This window comes from Protomyctophum parallelum (genome assembly GCF_964188405.1).
Source record: "Protomyctophum parallelum genome assembly, chromosome: 7".
In the NCBI taxonomy this organism is placed as follows: domain Eukaryota; kingdom Metazoa; phylum Chordata; class Actinopteri; order Myctophiformes; family Myctophidae; genus Protomyctophum; species Protomyctophum parallelum.
Genome location: NC_139705.1, coordinates 39,986,736 through 40,005,295, shown reverse-complemented (window position 1 = coordinate 40,005,295; position 18,560 = coordinate 39,986,736). Strand labels below are relative to the sequence as shown.

The 18,560-nt window shown below is 43.2% G+C and overlaps 1 protein-coding gene across 1 annotated transcript in view; it reads right to left on the bottom strand.

Moving 5' to 3' along the window:
- Nucleotides 1-18,560, bottom strand: part of LOC310861070 (rap1 GTPase-activating protein 1-like) — a 78,554-nt gene that overhangs the window by 14,412 nt on the left and 45,582 nt on the right. Inside the window, exons 4-17 of the mRNA XM_083768363.1 lie at nt 14,652-14,687; nt 13,053-13,100; nt 12,718-12,756; nt 12,306-12,482; nt 11,290-11,393; nt 10,113-10,191; nt 8,127-8,180; nt 7,935-8,018; nt 6,527-6,627; nt 6,234-6,363; nt 4,929-5,084; nt 3,786-3,857; nt 3,590-3,676; nt 3,286-3,441 (exon numbers count right to left, since the gene is read on the bottom strand). Coding sequence (XP_083624489.1) covers nt 3,286-3,441; nt 3,590-3,676; nt 3,786-3,857; nt 4,929-5,084; nt 6,234-6,363; nt 6,527-6,627; nt 7,935-8,018; nt 8,127-8,180; nt 10,113-10,191; nt 11,290-11,393; nt 12,306-12,482; nt 12,718-12,756; nt 13,053-13,100; nt 14,652-14,687 — 1,323 coding nt within the window. The remainder of the gene's footprint in view (nt 1-3,285; nt 3,442-3,589; nt 3,677-3,785; nt 3,858-4,928; nt 5,085-6,233; nt 6,364-6,526; nt 6,628-7,934; nt 8,019-8,126; nt 8,181-10,112; nt 10,192-11,289; nt 11,394-12,305; nt 12,483-12,717; nt 12,757-13,052; nt 13,101-14,651; nt 14,688-18,560) is intronic.

Sequence of the window (18,560 nt, the reverse complement as noted above, 5' to 3'; positions counted from 1 at the left end):
ACAGCAGGCCTCAACACGCTCCATGGACCAAGGTTGTTATAGTTCATTAAATGCTGTTAGAGTTTAGTTAACTGAAATAAACATAAAATTCACACCCGTGTGAAGCGAGGGGCGCTCTTATACATCAGGTTCACACTAGCCGTCTTTGATGAAGAATGCATCATCTCATACCCGATCACAATTTGAGTCCTCACCTTTGTCTTCAATGTTTGTGTTTGTGTTTACACTACAGTACACAAACACTCAAAACTAGTCATAGGTGGCGGTAGCAAAACAATGTTTGTGTTTACACAAACCCTCAAAGCTGGACATAAGAAAAAGAAAAACTGTATGGTGTGTTTACAAAACTCAGTAACACAAATTCATAGCGAAAAGGTCCGTCCTTTTAATATTTTATCATCTTTTAATTTGTCCACAAAAAGGTGTAAAAAAATAATAAACTCTCAAACACATCATTTAAATAAATAAATAAAACGAATGAAACATTCAAGACTATATAACAACCTTGCGTCCCACCGGAGCACAGGGAGAGAGGCAGCAATAATGAGTCCCATAGACGCCAATAAGGTGGAAGCAGAGAAGCTTTGGTTGACAGTAGCACCCACCCGGGGGTCTGACTCTGATGAGTCAATGTGTCAGAGTGGGTGTGGAAGAAAGACAGATGACCTGCAGGGGGCTTATGGATGTCTGCCCTCAGCGACTACAATGTAAACCCACCACCTCCACGCAGAGAGGAATCCATCCATCCATCCATTGTAACATGACTTCATTTCACATGGGAAGATGAGATTGGCACACACACAGTCACACAGTCACACAATCACACAGTCACACACACACTAGCCTCGATAGCCAGGCTTTCATTTCGTCTGCGCGAAAGATGAAAGCCTGGAAAAAGCCGTGGGCTGAACAAGTCTAAAAGTGGGAGTCAACCCTTCCGGGTGGGCGTCGCTCTAAATGATGTGACGTAGCGCTGCACTAGGGGGGAGAGGAGGGGCCGGGGGTGACGGACAGATCGATGAGATCCAATCAGGGTGCGCGCATTTCTGAGGCGCGACCCGCCCCTCTAGACGAGAAATGTCTCGCTCTGGGTCAGGCTACACACACACACACACACACACACACACACACACACACACACACACACACACACACACACACACACACACACACACACACACACACACACACACACACACACACACACACACACACACACACACACACACACACACACAAACACAAACACACACACACACACACACACACACACACACCCTCAACACTAGAGGGCAGGGCATGCAAGAACCAGAACAACACAACACAACAAACACAACACGTCGCAACACAACACAAACACAACACGTCGCAATGCAACGCAACACAACACAACACAACAAACACAACACAACACGTCACAACACAACACAACACAACACAAACACAACACGTCGCAATGCAACGCAACACAACACAACACAACAAACACAACACAACACGTCACAATGCAACGCAACACAACACAACACAACACAACACGTCACAACACAACACAACACAACACAAACACAACACGTCGCAATGCAACGCAACACAACACAACACAACAAACACAACACAACACGTCGCAATGCAACGCAACACAACACAACACAACAAACACAACACAACACGTCGCAATGCAACGCAACACAACACAACACAACACAACACGTCACAACACAACACAACACAAAACAAACACAACACGTCGCAATGCAACGCAACACAACATCGAAGCTGGTTTGAAAGCCTGCAGCACAACAGCACAGAGCAACAGCGGCTTCACAGGTGTTATACAGCCTCTGGCAGCCAGCATGTGGCATATACTGTATGTGACGTCAGAGAGGAGAACCCCTCTTCCACATTCATTCAGAGAGTAAATTAAAGAGACCTGGTAGAGTAGGGGTTCTCAACCCATGGGTCGCCAAATTATTTTGGGGGGTCCCCAAAAAAAAAGTTAAAAACTAATAATATATATATATATATTTTTTTTGTGCAACTGAATGGCTGTAAATGGAAATTAAGAGTTTACATAACACACAGTACATGCATAAACTTTCCATAATTATTATATCTGGTTTCAGTATTTATTTATGATGTATTATTAAGGTTATAGTAGGGGTCCCCAGCCAAAAACGTTGAGAACCCCTGTGGTAGAGAGCACTTCCACATGAACATTTAGTCACAAAACAAAAATTAAATTAGCCAATCACGCAAAAACAGGTCTCCACTAGTACTACCTATTCTAGATGGTTGGGTCCACAAATAGAATGTGACTTCACTTACAGCCAATAAAGGTTTAACCTGGACTAGTGGGAAATAGGAAGAATTTCCTTTCAGGTTTCCCTATAGGGTTTTCCCTATAGAGGCTATGCACATGACATCGTCGTACCCGGGGCGGAAGTTACGTGGGAATGCCTAAAGAAAACGACTTTGACAGCCCACACATCCAAACAGAAATCTGATTGTATTAAACAACGTTAAAACTCACCGACATTGCATGTGTACGGAAAGCTTGAATTAAACTCTTTCTATCTGTTTTTTGTTTCATAAAAGTCAGAGATTGACTCGTGCTCGTTTTCAATAACGTAACGTCCTGTTTGCTCCTGCATTACGCGCAATTTATAAATAGGTGGTACGCAGGACTGCTGAGGGATTTCCAACTCCAACGCTCCATGCTGCTCAATGCTTTGCCACATTCGTTTTTCTTCCACCCTTTCTAGTCTAGTATGTGAGGCGGGGTTTGGCTCAAAAGGACGTTTGTGTTCTATCTCTATCGATTCATGGAATGTGGTGATTTGATAATTATCATTTATGAACGCCCTCTAAGTAATAAATCACAACAGACTCGCTGTTTGTTATTCAGCTTGTTAATGCCATGCCGTCTTCCCGGATTCCTGCATGCTAATTGCTTGCGCTGGTGCTACTGTACATATTTGACGAGGTCATTGAAGATAAAGCCCCTCGCATTGTAGAGAGGCCCCTGGCACCAGAGAGAGGCCCCTGGCACCAGAGAGAGGCCCCTCGCATTGTAGAGAGGCCCCTGGCACCAGAGAGAGGCCCCTCGCATTGTAGAGAGGCTCCTGGAACCAGAGAGAGGCCCATGGCACCAGAGAGAGGCCCCTGGCACCCTAGCATCGTAGAAATGTCCCTGGCATTGGAGAGAAGTCCCTAGCATCACAGAGAAGCCCCTGGCATTGGAGAAACGTCCCTGGCATCGCACGAAGCTCCTGTAACAGTTACCTTGAATGACTCAAAGAAGCCTCCTCCTCCTCCTACTCCTACTCCTCCACTCCCGTTCTCCATCTTGTCCTCGTCTCCTCCCAGGCCCATCATGGCCTGGCTGTTCACGTGGAGCTCCTCATACAGCGTTTCCAGCAAGGCCGTCCGTGTTCGCTCCTGACACACACACACACACACACACACACACATGCACGCACACGCACACACGCACGTACGCACACACACCATAAATGTTTATGAGATGGCCGGAGTAAGCATACTGGGGCTCATGTGCCCAAACATAAAGCTGTTTTCACAACCTTACCTCCAACTTGGCAAATTTCTCTGCTTTGTAGCAGGCGTACTCCGCATTGATGAGCTTCGTGAAGAGGAATTCATGGAATTCAGGACCCTGGGAAGATCAATAAGCAGATTAACAAGTGACCTGAGATGAGTCTGAAATTACAAGGTGACTTAATTAAATGGGCTTTCGGTGAAGCAGCCCGCTTCACCACATTTACCTTTCTGAAGACAGCTGGGTCTGGGAGGGCGGGGCCAAAGAATGGAACGTCATCCCGTGACGTCACTGATACCTTAAAAAACAAAACGGAAGACAAGAACACAAAATCTCTATGTTGTCCATCAGCCATGGAGCAGTGTTGGGTAACGCTGCAACGTTTTAAAAGTAACTTGTTAAATTAAGACTTTACTGCCATTAAAAAAGTAATTGTGTAAAAGTGGCAAAGTGAGTTTAAATGCAATCAGATACTGTAGGACTTTTCTGTTTGGATGTATGGGCTGTCAAGACCAGAAAGTCGTTTTTTATTCCCGCAAAGTTCTAGGGATGGAATTCGTTATTCTTTTATTGATAACAAGCACCATATCGATCAGGCTTATCGAGCCAGGTTCTTATCGAGCCAACTATAAGCATTTTCTATTATTTTGTGGAAGACGGGAGACAATGAACAGAACCAGTATCTTTTACTAGGACCTTCAAATACAGACATTTTCTAACAGACGGAAGGCAATTTACCTTTTCACCAATCAAATATTATTAAAGAAACTGTTAACTGGTTAATATGTGTACCGTCATTTTAAAAGCGTAATTTAGTTTACCCAGACAGCGCTGGTTGGCAGGTATCAGTGCACTTTTAGACCGATATGTTTGTGCCAGCGTGAATGATTATTACATGTATTTCTTGATCACCTCTTGCCTTGATTGTTTAAACATGACGTCATGGGCCGCTATGCTCGATAACAGGTTTGATAAGCCCAAAGCTTATTGATAACGGGTAGTCAATAAGCTTGTTATCGCATTTTTCCGGGTATCGGTTATCGAGTTCCATCCTTACACATAACTTCCAGGTATGATGATGTATACATGCGTATACTGCATGGTCTAGTCTAGTGTACGTTTGGCCCTTAACCGTTGACTCAGAAGGATAATAATAGGAATGACGTACGCAACATCCCCTTTCACAGCACTTTAGAATTATGTTTGATTGCAAGTAAACAACTGGAGTGGCCACCACTGAGTGACCACCCTGCCTTCTCTGAATCTCAGTCAGCCCGCGTGAAGGCAGAGAGCAGCACATTGCACACTGACACGTCTGGACTTTCTTTGTCATTTGTGGCAACAAAACACAGGAGAACACAGTTGGTACCTTGTAGAGAACGTTGTCGGAGCACGCGTTGACCGCCTGGACGACCACGTAGCCGTGTAGGAAGTTGGAGGCGATCATGTCGGGGACGAAGGGAGTGCTTTCCTCTTGGAACACGATGGCCACGATGTCGTTCCCTATGTGCCGCTTTCTCTGCAACTGCAACAACACGCATGTGCATGTGCACGTACACACACACACACACACACACACACACACACACACACACACACACACACACACACACACACACACACACACACACACACACACACACACACACACACACACACACACACACACACACACACACACACACACACACACACACACACACAGAGAACAGGATTATATGCTTTGAGTGTAATTTCGACTTTCATGAGGGTGAGTAATGGAGATTAAGAAAAACAGATGCTAAATATTGAATCACTTAAACGCGATACACTCCGTTGACCAGGGTCACCCAGCGGTCTGTACTATATAACGATATGATGTTCTCTTAAAATACTATTTAATGTCGTCTTTAGCAGGCGTGACCTCGAGAGTGTCGGAGCACTTTGACACTGCTGCGTGTCAAAGTGTCCTTGACAAGACACTGAGCCCCGGACTGTTCCCGATGAGCAGGTTGGTGCCTCTGCCGTAGGAGTGAGAATATTATGTGGGAATGTGTGAGAATGGGTGATTGTAAAACGCAAATCTATAAGCTTTATGCATAAAGTATAGGCTACATAAATGCATACCATACTACACTAAATCGATACGCTGTACCATGCATACATACAGTACAACCCTAAATGCAAACAACACCCTAAATCTATAAACTATAGTCTCAATCCATACAGAGCTACAATAGATGCAAGCTGTATGGTCTACCATAAATGTATAAGCTGTATGCATACAGAACGACCATCAATCCACCTATCAGCTATGCATACACATTGCTTGCTTATTCTCCATCCACTTTATCTCTACACCACCAGGGGGAGTGCTGCTTCTCTTCAGAAACCTCACCACTGCTGAAGACTTTGTACTCGTCTGTGTTGCTGCTGGCGCACATACTGATGCATGCACTGTAACTCGCTGGCGCACATACTGATGCATGCACTGTAACTTGCTGGCGCACATACTGATGCATGCACTGTTGCATGTTTTATGCTCGTCCTGAATGCCCCGCATGAATGCCCCGCTTCGTCGGATGACAGCGTTGCACAAAAGTTGCGGAAACAGCAGATCTAAAAGTTCACAATGTGTCGCGACTTCATAGTAAGCGCTGAGTTAATTGCTACAGCCACTGTTGTACTGCAGTACCTGTTGTGTGTCTCCCTCCGTGTAAGGCAGCATCGTGGACACGTGGAACATGACCTCTTTGTTACGATAGTTACAGCAGACAGACTCCATGCCCGTTTGACCATGAGTCACATCTAACCCTCCACGGAACCTGCACGCACACACGCACGCACGCAAACACGCACGCACGCACACACACATTATACAACATTATAGTTAGTAATGTATTTTGTAGTACAGTATATTGTTAGTACAGTACATGTTTTTTTAGTATACAGTACCTTACCTGGTTATAGCCATAAAGGTTTCCTTACCCTTTAAAGTCGCGGAGATCAATTTTCTCTCCTAGAAACTCTAGGAATTCTACAAAGGCGGGACTTTCTTCAGTGTTGCCAAACACCTCCTCTTCTGTTGTCTGCAACAACAGGAAGACATTCATAAATACTGATGTGAGCAGCTTCAGTACAAATGAAAAAGAGGGATTTGCTTGTGCATCGGCGTAAATGATTAGTTTGTAGTACGCTGAAAAATAGTGTGAAATAATAATGAGCCTGTGACAAATAAAGCAATAAAGCAGATCTCTGCTGAGCAAAGCAATATTTCTTTCTGCTGGCACAGCGATATAGTCCCTGCGCACCACCACGAAGGTTGTGGGTTCGAACTCACCGTGGTGCAACTTTGGGCTTTGTCGGGTGTCTCTATACGAACACTATTGGGCCGTGTTCGGGGGAGGGAAGCCGGGCCAGTCAGTAGGATATAACAGCAGTGACAGACAACACAAAAATGTAGTGTGGGGAGGAATCAATTGGCATAACAACTAAATTGGGGAGGAAAAAGGGGGTAGAAAATAATTGGCTACTCTTAAAAAAAAAGATTTGCATAACACAGATTAGCTGCGGCGAAGTACAGGGAGCAGCCATTAACAGCCGTTCTCCCAACAAGGTGAATAAACATAGATTATGGTAATTTTAGGTCACGATGTGTGGCATTGTACCACAAGAGCCCTACCAGAGTTGAAGGAGCTCACAGTGAGGTGAAAACAAAGCGGAATAGGTGTGTGTGTGTGTGTGTGTGTGTGTGTGTGTGTGTACTGTGTGTGCGTGCGGGCATGCCGAGCATGCGTGCGTGCGTGCATGAGGTCACAAACTGGAGTGGCCACACATGTTTGTCCACTGAGCAAGGCCACTCCCTCTGCTCTTTATGATATTCGGTTTTGTTTCACATGCGCGGTGCTCTTCTCGTCGCATAAAAGGTCTTGTATAAAGGTCTTGTATAAATGTCGTCTCGTATAAAGGTCTTCCTGTATAAGGGTCTTTGTAAGTGGAACCCAGAGGGTCCTCCATGCCCTTGTAGGGCCTCCAGAGTCTAAATCCTTTAGGTTTCCTGAGATCAAGGACATGGGTTTCCACACACATGAGTCTCCATTCCAATTAAAGGCACAAGGACCCTCAACTACATGTTCGACAGCCCTCCTATTTAGCGTGCAGGAGACAATAGGGTGGTGATTATCATAGAAAAGGAACTGGACTCCATTTATTGTTAGCGCTCAACAGAATGCACTTCTCTTCAGGAAATTGCAAACAAAGGCATACGGAATACATGCTCATGTATTCACCCATCCTGTACAGGAATAGAAGGCTATAATGCCGGTTCTGTGCAGATCCATTTACAGGCATAAACGGTTGACCTTTCCGTGTCGTGTTTTAACCGGCATTAGCTCACCTGTCCAAATTTTTGGTAGATGACCCCAAATTTGAAATTGTTGCTTATCACATGTTCGTCAAATGTCACGATAAGTCTTGAAGCCTTTAAAGAAAGAAAATAGAAATGTCATGAAAAGTATGGAGTCAACAAACTGTGAACTGCAGTAATTGTGATTCCTGGCCTAGTGAGTCATTTTGAGCTGAAGCTTACTTTTGGATAGAGAACAGGGAAAAAACGATCCACATTCACTTCTTCACAGACAAGCTGGGAGGCAACAAGGAAAGAAACAAATCAAGAACATTTCTGACAAACTGAAACTAGAAAGAGTGCATACTGTACATTCAGCAATGCTACGTCAATGCTATAGTATGTCAATGCTTTGTTCAATTCCCTATTGTGCCAGTTTTACCATCTTTCAACCTGGCGGCCCTATTTTCGGCATGACAACCTGGCGTCCCCATTTTGTTTGATTGATCCATGTACTGTAGGAACTGCCTTTTAGGTCTGTTGATAGACTCATAATATTTCATGGTGTCTATGTAAATGCAACATATGTAAATGTATATATAAAAAAACAGTGTGTAGGACCCCAGTTATTTCTGTTAGTTTTATTATTATTATACTTTTTGCAGTTCTGGCTTAACTGTGCAGTAATTTTTTACGAAACCCGGCAATAAAGGTAGAGGGCTAGGCCAAATGGCCAAGACACAAAACTCACAACCATTGGCCAAAATGCTACCTTTGAACAGGTATAACTCCTGTCCCGTTTGACGTAAAGCCATGAACTTTAATACACATGCGTCTCCTCATGATCTCCTCATGATCTTAGATCTTCCACCATTTTAAATTATATGAAAAACAGTACAATTCTATCATCACCTGAGATTTTTGAGCAATCTGCACGCAATTTTCTACACATGGACTTTGGACCAAACCCAGTTTGGAATAAAGTTTGTACGTGAGAAAATGAAGCCTCTAGGAGCCAATGAACATGAACAGTTTCATGAAAATTATTCGTCTGCCCCATTTTACAAAACTTTGCAGTATGATAGAGGGACATTCCAAATAGTGCTGAAGCCAATCTTACTCCAATTGGTCAAATAACTCAAATCGGTCCCAGTTCTGGGAATTGAAGGTTACCTGGCTGCCTGTCAGAAGGTCCCTGGCTCAAACCCAGAGTTATGTCTAAATTTACATTGCCGCACAGAAATCATGACTTTATTAAGTAACTCATGTGCACTTTTTAACAACAACGTGACATTTTGTGACGTATGTTCTACTGAAACAGGGGCATGGCGCACGATAGAAGGCAAACTTGTATGCTTTTCAGCATCATTTTAACATGGCTGTGGTAGGTGAATGGGAAGCAGAAGGCCACAGGTTCAACCAACTGGAAAGTAATAGTGATGAAAAGCTGTCCATGATGTGTAGATGAAGTGCAAACATTTGTCTTGATGACAGACTTTTGAAACGTTCAAAATATGCTATTATAAGCAGCATAATAAAGAGATGCATTACAATCCACAATCCCTCAGAACTCAGCTCAGCTGTTTCCAATCACCATTTGTTAATTGCATGGTCTGCTTTCTCTCAAGTTCAATCTATTCCGTTTCTATGGCTAATTGAACATATTACATTTTGCATATTTCCTATCGCATTCCTTGGCCAATGAAACACTTCTAATAGCTACTGTTACAGCTACAGTTTCCGTCGACTAAATATCCTAAGATTTTAGTCGGCTAAATATACAGTTGATTTTGTCGACTAAAATTTTGTCGGTGCCTTGATGGCCCCGTAATGGCTGATTTTAAACGTGGTTGCATGCTGAAAAATAGACTAAATCTATAAGTTCACTGTGAGCAATTTTTCAGCATGCAACCAAGCATAAAATAACTTGCTTTTTAGTTCTACTGGATCTCTTCACAACTAGTTTCTCCCTAACATTTTAGTCTATTTATTTTGTTGACAAAATTGTCAGTATAGTCATAGTTTTAGTCGTCATTGCTTAGTTTTCATTTCGATTTCCGTTTTTATCAGTGAAAAAAAGGTAGTTGACGAACATTTTCGTCATAGTTTTAGTCGACGATATCAACATTAGCTACTGTATATGTACTGTATATGTATTAAATTATTAATATATTTTTATTGATATTTTGTAGCCACACCCAGCATGTTCTGTAAATGACACAAACTCACCTTGGCCATTTGAACCACATTGGGGAATTCAGTCAGACAGGAGATGGGGATGACGTCGTGGTACGTTTTCAACTTGGTCCTAATGGAATGACAAAATAATCATCCCGCTTTCAAGTTAAACAATGCCAAGCAATTGCATTACAATGTGGACACATTAAAGCCTAGAGTATGTTAATACAATACATTTCACGGCTTGGTTGAATCGAATGCTTGATTCTGATTGGTCAATCACAGAATTCAGCTTGTGTGGTAGCTGGCTTTACTTCATTCCTGCGACTGACCACTTCGCACTATAAAATACTGAGCCTCAGAGCACCTGCTGCGCCCCGCTAAAACGTTTTTCTTTTTTTAAACATTTGAGACGATACAGTACCCGAAAATGGATTCTATTTCCAACTGGAAAATGGAAATACCTCGTTTAGTTCTGTTTTGGGCCAAATTTATTAATTTATGTATTAAGTAGCCGTGTAATAAGCGGGATAATGAATGGCTGAGTGGCCAATGTTTATATATAAATCACTCTGTCTGTGATTTATATATCAACAATGACATTATCCCTTACATAACTAGCACATCTGCAGTTGTTTGAGGTGGTCTCCCTGCTCTTCCATTGAGACATTTAGACCCTGGTGTTGGGTAGGACACCTACTGGTTGATGGTATATATAAACATTGTGCAACGTGTACAACTATTAAACACTCTCCAAATGCTATATACAGTCTGGAACTACACCTCCCAAAATCTGAGTAATCGTTTTGTCATTTCCGTTCATAAAATATATTTTTTAAATTGCTTTATAGCATTTCTGCTAAGCAGCAAGCTATATGCTTAGATGATTTCTATGTATATGCGCGACTGTGAAGAAGAAACAGAGGCAACAGTCTGGCAACGCGAGAGGCAACAGTCTGGCAACGCGAGAGGCAACAGTCTGGCAACGCGAGAGTCAACAGTCTGGCAACACGAGAGGCGACAGTCTGGCAGCGCGAGAGGCAACAGTCTGGCAACGCGAGAGGCAACAGTCTGGCAACGTGGGAGGCAAAAGTCTGGCAACGCGAGAGTCAACAATCTGGCAACACGAGAGGCGACAGTCTGGCAGCACGAGAGGCAACAGTCTGGCAACGCGAGAGACAACAGTCTGGCAACACGAGACTGCGCAACATGTGACGTGTGTTGGTACCGTAGCAGCAGACGGAGGTGTTCCTGGTCGCCAATCACGTCGTACTTCAGCGAGAAGATCAGATGTCCCAGGACGCCGTCCACCGAGTAGTAATTAAAGTGCTCCTGGTGGTGCGGAGCAAGGACACCATGCGCACGCACGCACGCACGCACGCACACACACACGCACGCACGCACACACACACGCACGCACGCACGCACGCACACACACACACACACACACACAAAAACGAAAGCCTTGATGCATTGCATCGACTTTTACATTGCCATATCAGTTAATTATGTTTAAGCCTTTTCTCTCCCAATTATAGTCGCTAGGCCAATTAATTGTCCACAGATGTTGTACCCTACTGGCTCACCTAGCTGCCAGTCAGAAAACCCCCACCAGGAGTAGTACGTAGGGACTCTATACTAATCCTTTAATCAGAATAGCAATCAGAGCATAACCCAATTACGTTGGTATAGATGCTCGGCCAAACCAGATTAGAAACCCTACACTCGGATGTGGTGGGCAGGTACTTTAACCATGCGCCACCCATACGTTGCCATATCTGTCTGATGGATTTATCTGCTACCGTACATACATCCAGGTGATCAGGGACAAAAATAAAATTGTGCATAGTTAAGATAAGTTACTACGAGGCAATAGCCAATTCACAATAAGCTCTTGCATGCTACTGTACAAGCAAGTTGGAAACTGTCATGATTTAGATAGAAGGCATTTGTAGAATCAGGTCTCAGGTCACAATGGGTTAACCCATTTTGGGGCAGGAACCCCTTTTGGTGTTAGCATTATGTCATGCTTTAGCTATTGAGAAATAGCAGATCTACAAGCTCATAGCACGCCACCGAGTGGCGCACTACGAGCTTGTAGGTTTGCTATTTTTGAAAGATCGAAGAACCACTGAAACATAGAAACATAGCTTTTTCAGAAAACTGTCAGGATGTAGAAGACATTTGTAGAATCAGGTCTCGGGTGACAATGGGTTAAGTGGTGTGTTGCAGACAGAGGCTGACCTTGCCCAGGAAGTGTTTGCGGTAGAGCTTAGCGGTGGGGTTACTCTCCAGCTTGGTGCGGGTGCCGGGGGAGGGGGGGTCCGCGGTGTTACCCAGCTCATGGTTCATCCCCTCGATCCAGTAGCCTCCGAACTGGGGCAGGAGGATGAGAGGAAACGGGGTCGTTCTGCCCAGCACCTGTTCCAGTTCAGAGAACATTGAAAGGTTGGCAGGAGGGCAATACTACAATCCCGAGTTATACTTAGTTCTGTTGTTGCGCCCCTAAAAATAGCCAATCTAGAAGCTTACAACCACATAACCATAATAATAGAACTATAGAACTGAAATTGAGGGTGAAATTGAGGCTAAACATTTTTGATTGTACAGGTGTTCTACTGGTGTCGTCGTGTGTTACTGTGATGAATAATCTTACCTCATGAACACTGGGGTAAGGAATGTAGTCTTCCTCTGTCTGAGGAAGAAAGAAAGGAAAAATGACTTGACTCATCAAAGCATTAAATTACCCGCGAAGAACTGCTATACATTAATGGAAGCTACTTTAGAATAATTACAGAATAATTGCACTGTGAAATGACCCCTGATTCAATTAGCCCTATCAATTAGCCGTATCACAAAGAAATGCCTGGATAGTGGACAAGCTGAACGATAATAGAGGGATACACAAGCTGTGTGTGCGTGTGCGTGTGCGTGTGTGTGTGTGTGTGTGTGTGTGTGTGTGTGTGTGTGTGTGTGTGTTAAGAATCCTACTTTGAGGATGGGAGGGAATGTGCATCTCTGCTCATCCATCCTGTTGCCCTGAGAGAGAAGAAAGTGGAGGAGAGATATGAAAGAGCAAGCGAGAAAGCAAGAGAGAGATAGGGGGGGGGGGAGAAGAGAGTGGAGAGAGAGGGTTATCTCATTTTTAAGCACCACCACAGGGTAACCCATCAGGTCTGCATTCCAAACCCACATGGACATAAACCTCCTTGAATTGTGGATGTGTAGACACTCAATTTTCTATTAGCATCGATTCATAACCAACAAGTTGTACTGATCAGAAAAGCACAGAGAGGAAACTATTAGTCTGTTTCATTGTTGTTAGTGAAGTGATAACAGAGCAAAGTCTGACGACGCAGGGCGAGTATTAGGACAGACAGACAGGAGGATGTTAATGAGTAGTCAGTGGGAAACTGAATGAATGAATCCCTTGATACTGTCATTCAAGAAGATGTGGTGCAGAAGCAGCATCCCTGAAATACTAGAATAATCTATAGGTGCTGTGTGTGTGTGTGTGTGTGTGTGTGTGTGTGTGTGTGTGTGTGTGTGTGTGTGTGTGTGTGTGTGTGTGAGCTCACGCGTCTGTGTGTGTATGCATCCGTGTGGAAAGAAATTGGGAGAGAATGGCAGGGTTACATACTGTGAACAAAATTCAATCTGAAATCGTGAAATAGTGCACAAGCAGAAATGGGCATGGCTCATTGAAACCTCCTAACTTAACCGTTCTAATTTAAGGTAACAGCTGTGTCACCGACAGGACAGGAGAAACCCTAATTTATTATGTACATTTTTACTTTGCTCATGAAAACTTGTCATGGAAATCCCAAACATTTCATGAAAAGAGAATGAATGTAGCAAGGGCTGGATTTAAGTACAACAGATAAGCGTGGCATCTCAGATAATGATCAAATTCTCTCTGAAATACTCTATAGGGCTGTATAGGGCTTTCAAATGGCAAATTCCTCGTCACTTTCAGAGTCTTCCTGTGTACAGTAGGTAACAACATGTTCCATTCCATTCCACCAATACACAATTTAGGAATCATTTTGATGATCCGTCCGATACGATAACTAATTTAGTAATTATCAGCTGCCACCAATATTCTAACGCTAACCACCAGTAAAACCTCTAAATGTTTTGTGGACTGTGCAAAAAAAAACACACACAGACCAATAACAAGCAACTTTATGGCATTCTTCTGCATTTCAGAGGACACCTGTCAAGGGCATATAAGTTTTATAAATATTTTAATGTCATTCATAAAATTCCTACAAATATTTCCATGACTTTTCCAAATCTTTCCAGCCCAGGCCTGGAAAAGGGTGTCAGTGGAAGCAATATAGCCAATATTTGCTCTCTTGCACAGAATATAACATATAAAACAATTTTCTCTTTCATCAATTGACTGCTTTCAATGTATGTGACTTGAATGTGATATGTGCTTCTGTATATACTGTAGCACCTAGACAAAGTGTCGTGTTGTGTTGTGTTTGTCAAGAGGCGGACAGGTTAGTCAATAGGCTGGTTTGGCGAGAACGGCCAATGGAGCCATGTTAAGAATAAGAGAATCGCAAACGCATGTCGCCTTACCTGCATCTTCTCAATCATTGCAAATAAATCTGGTGTCTAGAAAGAGAGAAGAGCGAGACGAGGTGGCCATTAACAGTGTGTTTGTATTGATTGCTTCTGCAGTTTCAGTCTGAGGGAATCTGAGGACTGTGGTGTGATCTCACTTTTCACACAGGCTTTGTTGTGGAACACCATGAATCAATTCATCTTTTCACACTTTTTTCACTCCTTCACAACCCCAACTGTTGTTGGGAGATTCAGTTAAGACTAGATGTGTGTCAGAATCAGAAGCAGTTTCAATTCCATTTGATTCACATCATTATCATCACCATAGAAATATTACTGTTTCTTAAAAGAAAGCTTCTAAAGCGATATTTTAACTTTGTAACACGTCGTGCGTTTGTAGATCGGCTATTTTTACGGTTTTGAACATTTTGGGAAATTCTTTAAAATGTGCCTGTATGGCATGCTCAAAATATGGACGCCAGATTGAAGGTGCTTAAGCCCATCTGTGGGTTTTATAAATATTAAACCAATAAAAAGTATAAACAAGAGCTTATGACAAAATAATAACTACATTGGATCCATTTGAACACAGGATCTTTTTTCCATTTCCTGAAAAGTAACTGTTATGGACATACTGTACAAGGTTTCACACCCGCCTGCAATGAGTTATACATAGACTTTTATTGATCCTGCAGGAAATTCAGTTTCCATAGCACCCAGCACCGCAGTAAGGTTGAAACAAAGATACAGGTAAGAGTAGAGAACAAGTAGCCTACAGAAAGGCCCCTTCTCCACCAAAAGAACGTCGGTTCAAGAACTGGTTCCGTTCTAGATTCTGGGAACCTTGGTGCTTTCAAGGAACAAGCAGACATTTCTTTTTGGAACGAAAGTTATTTTGGTGGAAAAGGGGCCTTTAAGAGTAGTATAGGCCAGGGTAACACTAGTGGACACTAGTAGACTAGTTAAAACACTAGCTAAACCAGGAGTAGGCTATTCAATGTTTTTCAGGCCAGGGTAACCTTAGCTGAGAGAGCTGAAACGGAGACCCTCACTACATATCGAATAAAATTGTGTTGTAGATTTAGCTTTTTCGAAGATTTCATAGAGGTTAGACTTGCTTGACAGCACTATCAGTTTGTTTGTTTGTTTGTTCATTACCTTTCGTTTATGTTGGATTCATTAATGTGTATTTTCAGATATTTTACTACGGTCAATACAGCAAACTTGACTTTTGGCCTTTTACTTGGTTCACTCTTTTTTCCACTCTACACCAAACCTCTTTGCCGAAAGTAGTTGATCTACAAGTTTACAATGCTTCTCGCTGTGATGTGTTGTGAGCTTGCAGATCTGCTATTTCCGGCGAAAGTCCCCGCCGTATAAGGATGTAGTGGTTAACATTAAACAAGAACTGCCAGGTGCAGCAAAGAGACTATGGGTTTTTTTATCTCCCATTGGCTTAGAGGTGCTAGAAGCAGCCAATCATGAAAAAGTGTCCACTAGGTCCTCACTAGTCTCAACATCGACAGGAACGTTTTAGCCAGGTGCAACCTGGCTAAAAAGTTCCTGTCACACAAAGATTTGGTGCCGAGACCCTCAGTTGACTACCCATGAGTTAAACACTAGTTAACACCAGTTAAGTGATGGGGGAAAGTGAAGGGAAATGGCAAGTGGTTTCATAAACTTATCACGAAACACAGTAACAACATTAATGTGATTTATGTAAAGCAACGTTTCACCTGACTCAGAGCCTGTATGATTTCTATCCCTTCCCCCCGCTGGCTCTCCATGCCGTTTCAAGTCATCATGTGTGAGCAACTTGACCCGGCCACGGCAAAACATGCCAGCTCCAATCTACTGTAGCTCTGTGGCATGTCAGCGATTTGTTTACACACTCGGAAGATTATCTGGCTAATTTGCATGCTGAAGAGGTTGACATTCAGCGGCCAATTTCACTGGCTAGTGGTGGACATTTAAGTAAATGTACTTAAGTACAGTACTTAAGTACAGAATTTGTACATTTGTACTGACTTAAGTAAAAAATCTGTACACCTCTGCTGGCTAGTAATCAGTAGCAGAGTAAGTGGCGAAAGAAGACCGTGGAACTATAACTATGGGAACATCAAGTCTAAAGTGGTGCAGTACACACAGACTGAAAGGAACTTTGAGTCAAGGCTGACGCAGTCCAACAGTTTGTGTACAGAGCAATATTGTCTTAGCCTTCAGTGTGGCACTGGTTATGAGTAAAGTCCTCCGCCATGGGCAAACAACAGTCTGTTTCAAGCCCTAAAGGCAAACACCCCCTCACATGGCTGCTCTCAACAGCACTGGCCCCGGGGAGTAGAACGGAACCAGAAGCACAAACGTGAAGTCACATGGCGTTAAACCCAGAAGCCGTTTGAGACACAAAATTGTGTCATGAGATATCCGGCCAGACACAGTTTTAATTCATAAAATGTTAATGCTCAAACCATACGAAACGACCAGAGAATTATGACAGTATGTTACATTGTTGGATTTCAGCTCTTAAGATGTCCGACGGCCCATAAGTCAGTCTACTATTTGTTACTAGAGACCATACTTGGATCAAAATGTTCATTTTCACGCAAGATATATCAAAAGTTAATGAATGGATTACCATGAAACTTGCCGAGAGCATGTTCGTGACCCATGGAGGATGAACCCTTTTTATGCAGAACAAGGGACAATTGCACCACGAATAAAGTTATCGTCCTGTAGCCTACGGACGGATGAAGTATGAATTGTTCCACTTGTCTTCTGCTTTAAAAGGAAAGGAACTCTTTATGGCAATTTATTTAATTTCACATTGAAACCTTTGCAGTTATTTCCATAACAGACTTGTTTGAATAAATAATAGCACAGCATCAAATAGTCCAACCTCGATTTGAAGAGCAAGTTTCCAATGCGTCTGCTTAGCATGATTCCAACTAATTCCCTACTGTAAATGCTACTTACATGCCTGGGCTTTCTCCGATATTCCCTTGGGTAATGGCGTTGAATGCGATGACTTTGATCCATTTTTAGCTGGAACGTAACCCCCTCCCCCAAAAAAGAAATTAAATAAAAACAAACGTGCCCTCAGGATAAAGTCAGTGAGCAGAGCAGGTTCAGGTGTCCCGTACGAGACTGGCACACCGAACGCTGTGTCTCTGTCCAGCTCTGGACAGATGGACGCGTTCCACTGCTCCATCCATGGTAGACCTGCATGCCCTGTCAGTCGCTGTGTCCATGACTGACAGAGGATCAGATCAGACACTACGGAGCGGAGGTCCCTGTGCTGCTTGTTTGTTCTGTGATTATGTGTGAGGTAAGCGAACATGTGTGTCTCAGGTTACATTGCAACATACGTATGCACATCCCTTGGCAGGTGCTGTGTAGAATTTACATTGAAGAACATGAACTGTGCCTTTACTGTTTATTGGACAACACTTAGGCTCTATACATGATCCCTTCCGTTTCCAGTTACTTCGCGAGAAAATGAGAGATTTACAAGCTCACAAAGCATTACATATGCCTTGTGAGAGTGTAAATTGGCTATTGTTCACCCCAGAATAGGGACGCCAGGGTTCGATGTGGTTAAAATAAACGCTGACCTGAATAAGAGCCACTGAGCTCCAACATTGTCCACTAAAGCGGTAATGTGTGCAGGTTATTTGTCTGTTATCTCACGCTGAACTGCCCTCATTGGAAGCTATACAATACTGCTCTCTGTGTCTCTCTTAAAGGCTTTGGGGAAACTCTGGCAACAGCAAAACAACTCTCTCTCTCTCTCTCTCTCTTTCTCTGTAACTCATTCTCTGTCTGTCTGTCTCTCTCTCTCGCTCTGTCTGTCTTGCGTCTCTTCCACAGACATACTGTAGCACACAAGGCCGTCGGGATCGGGAGTCGAACCCGCGGCACACTGCC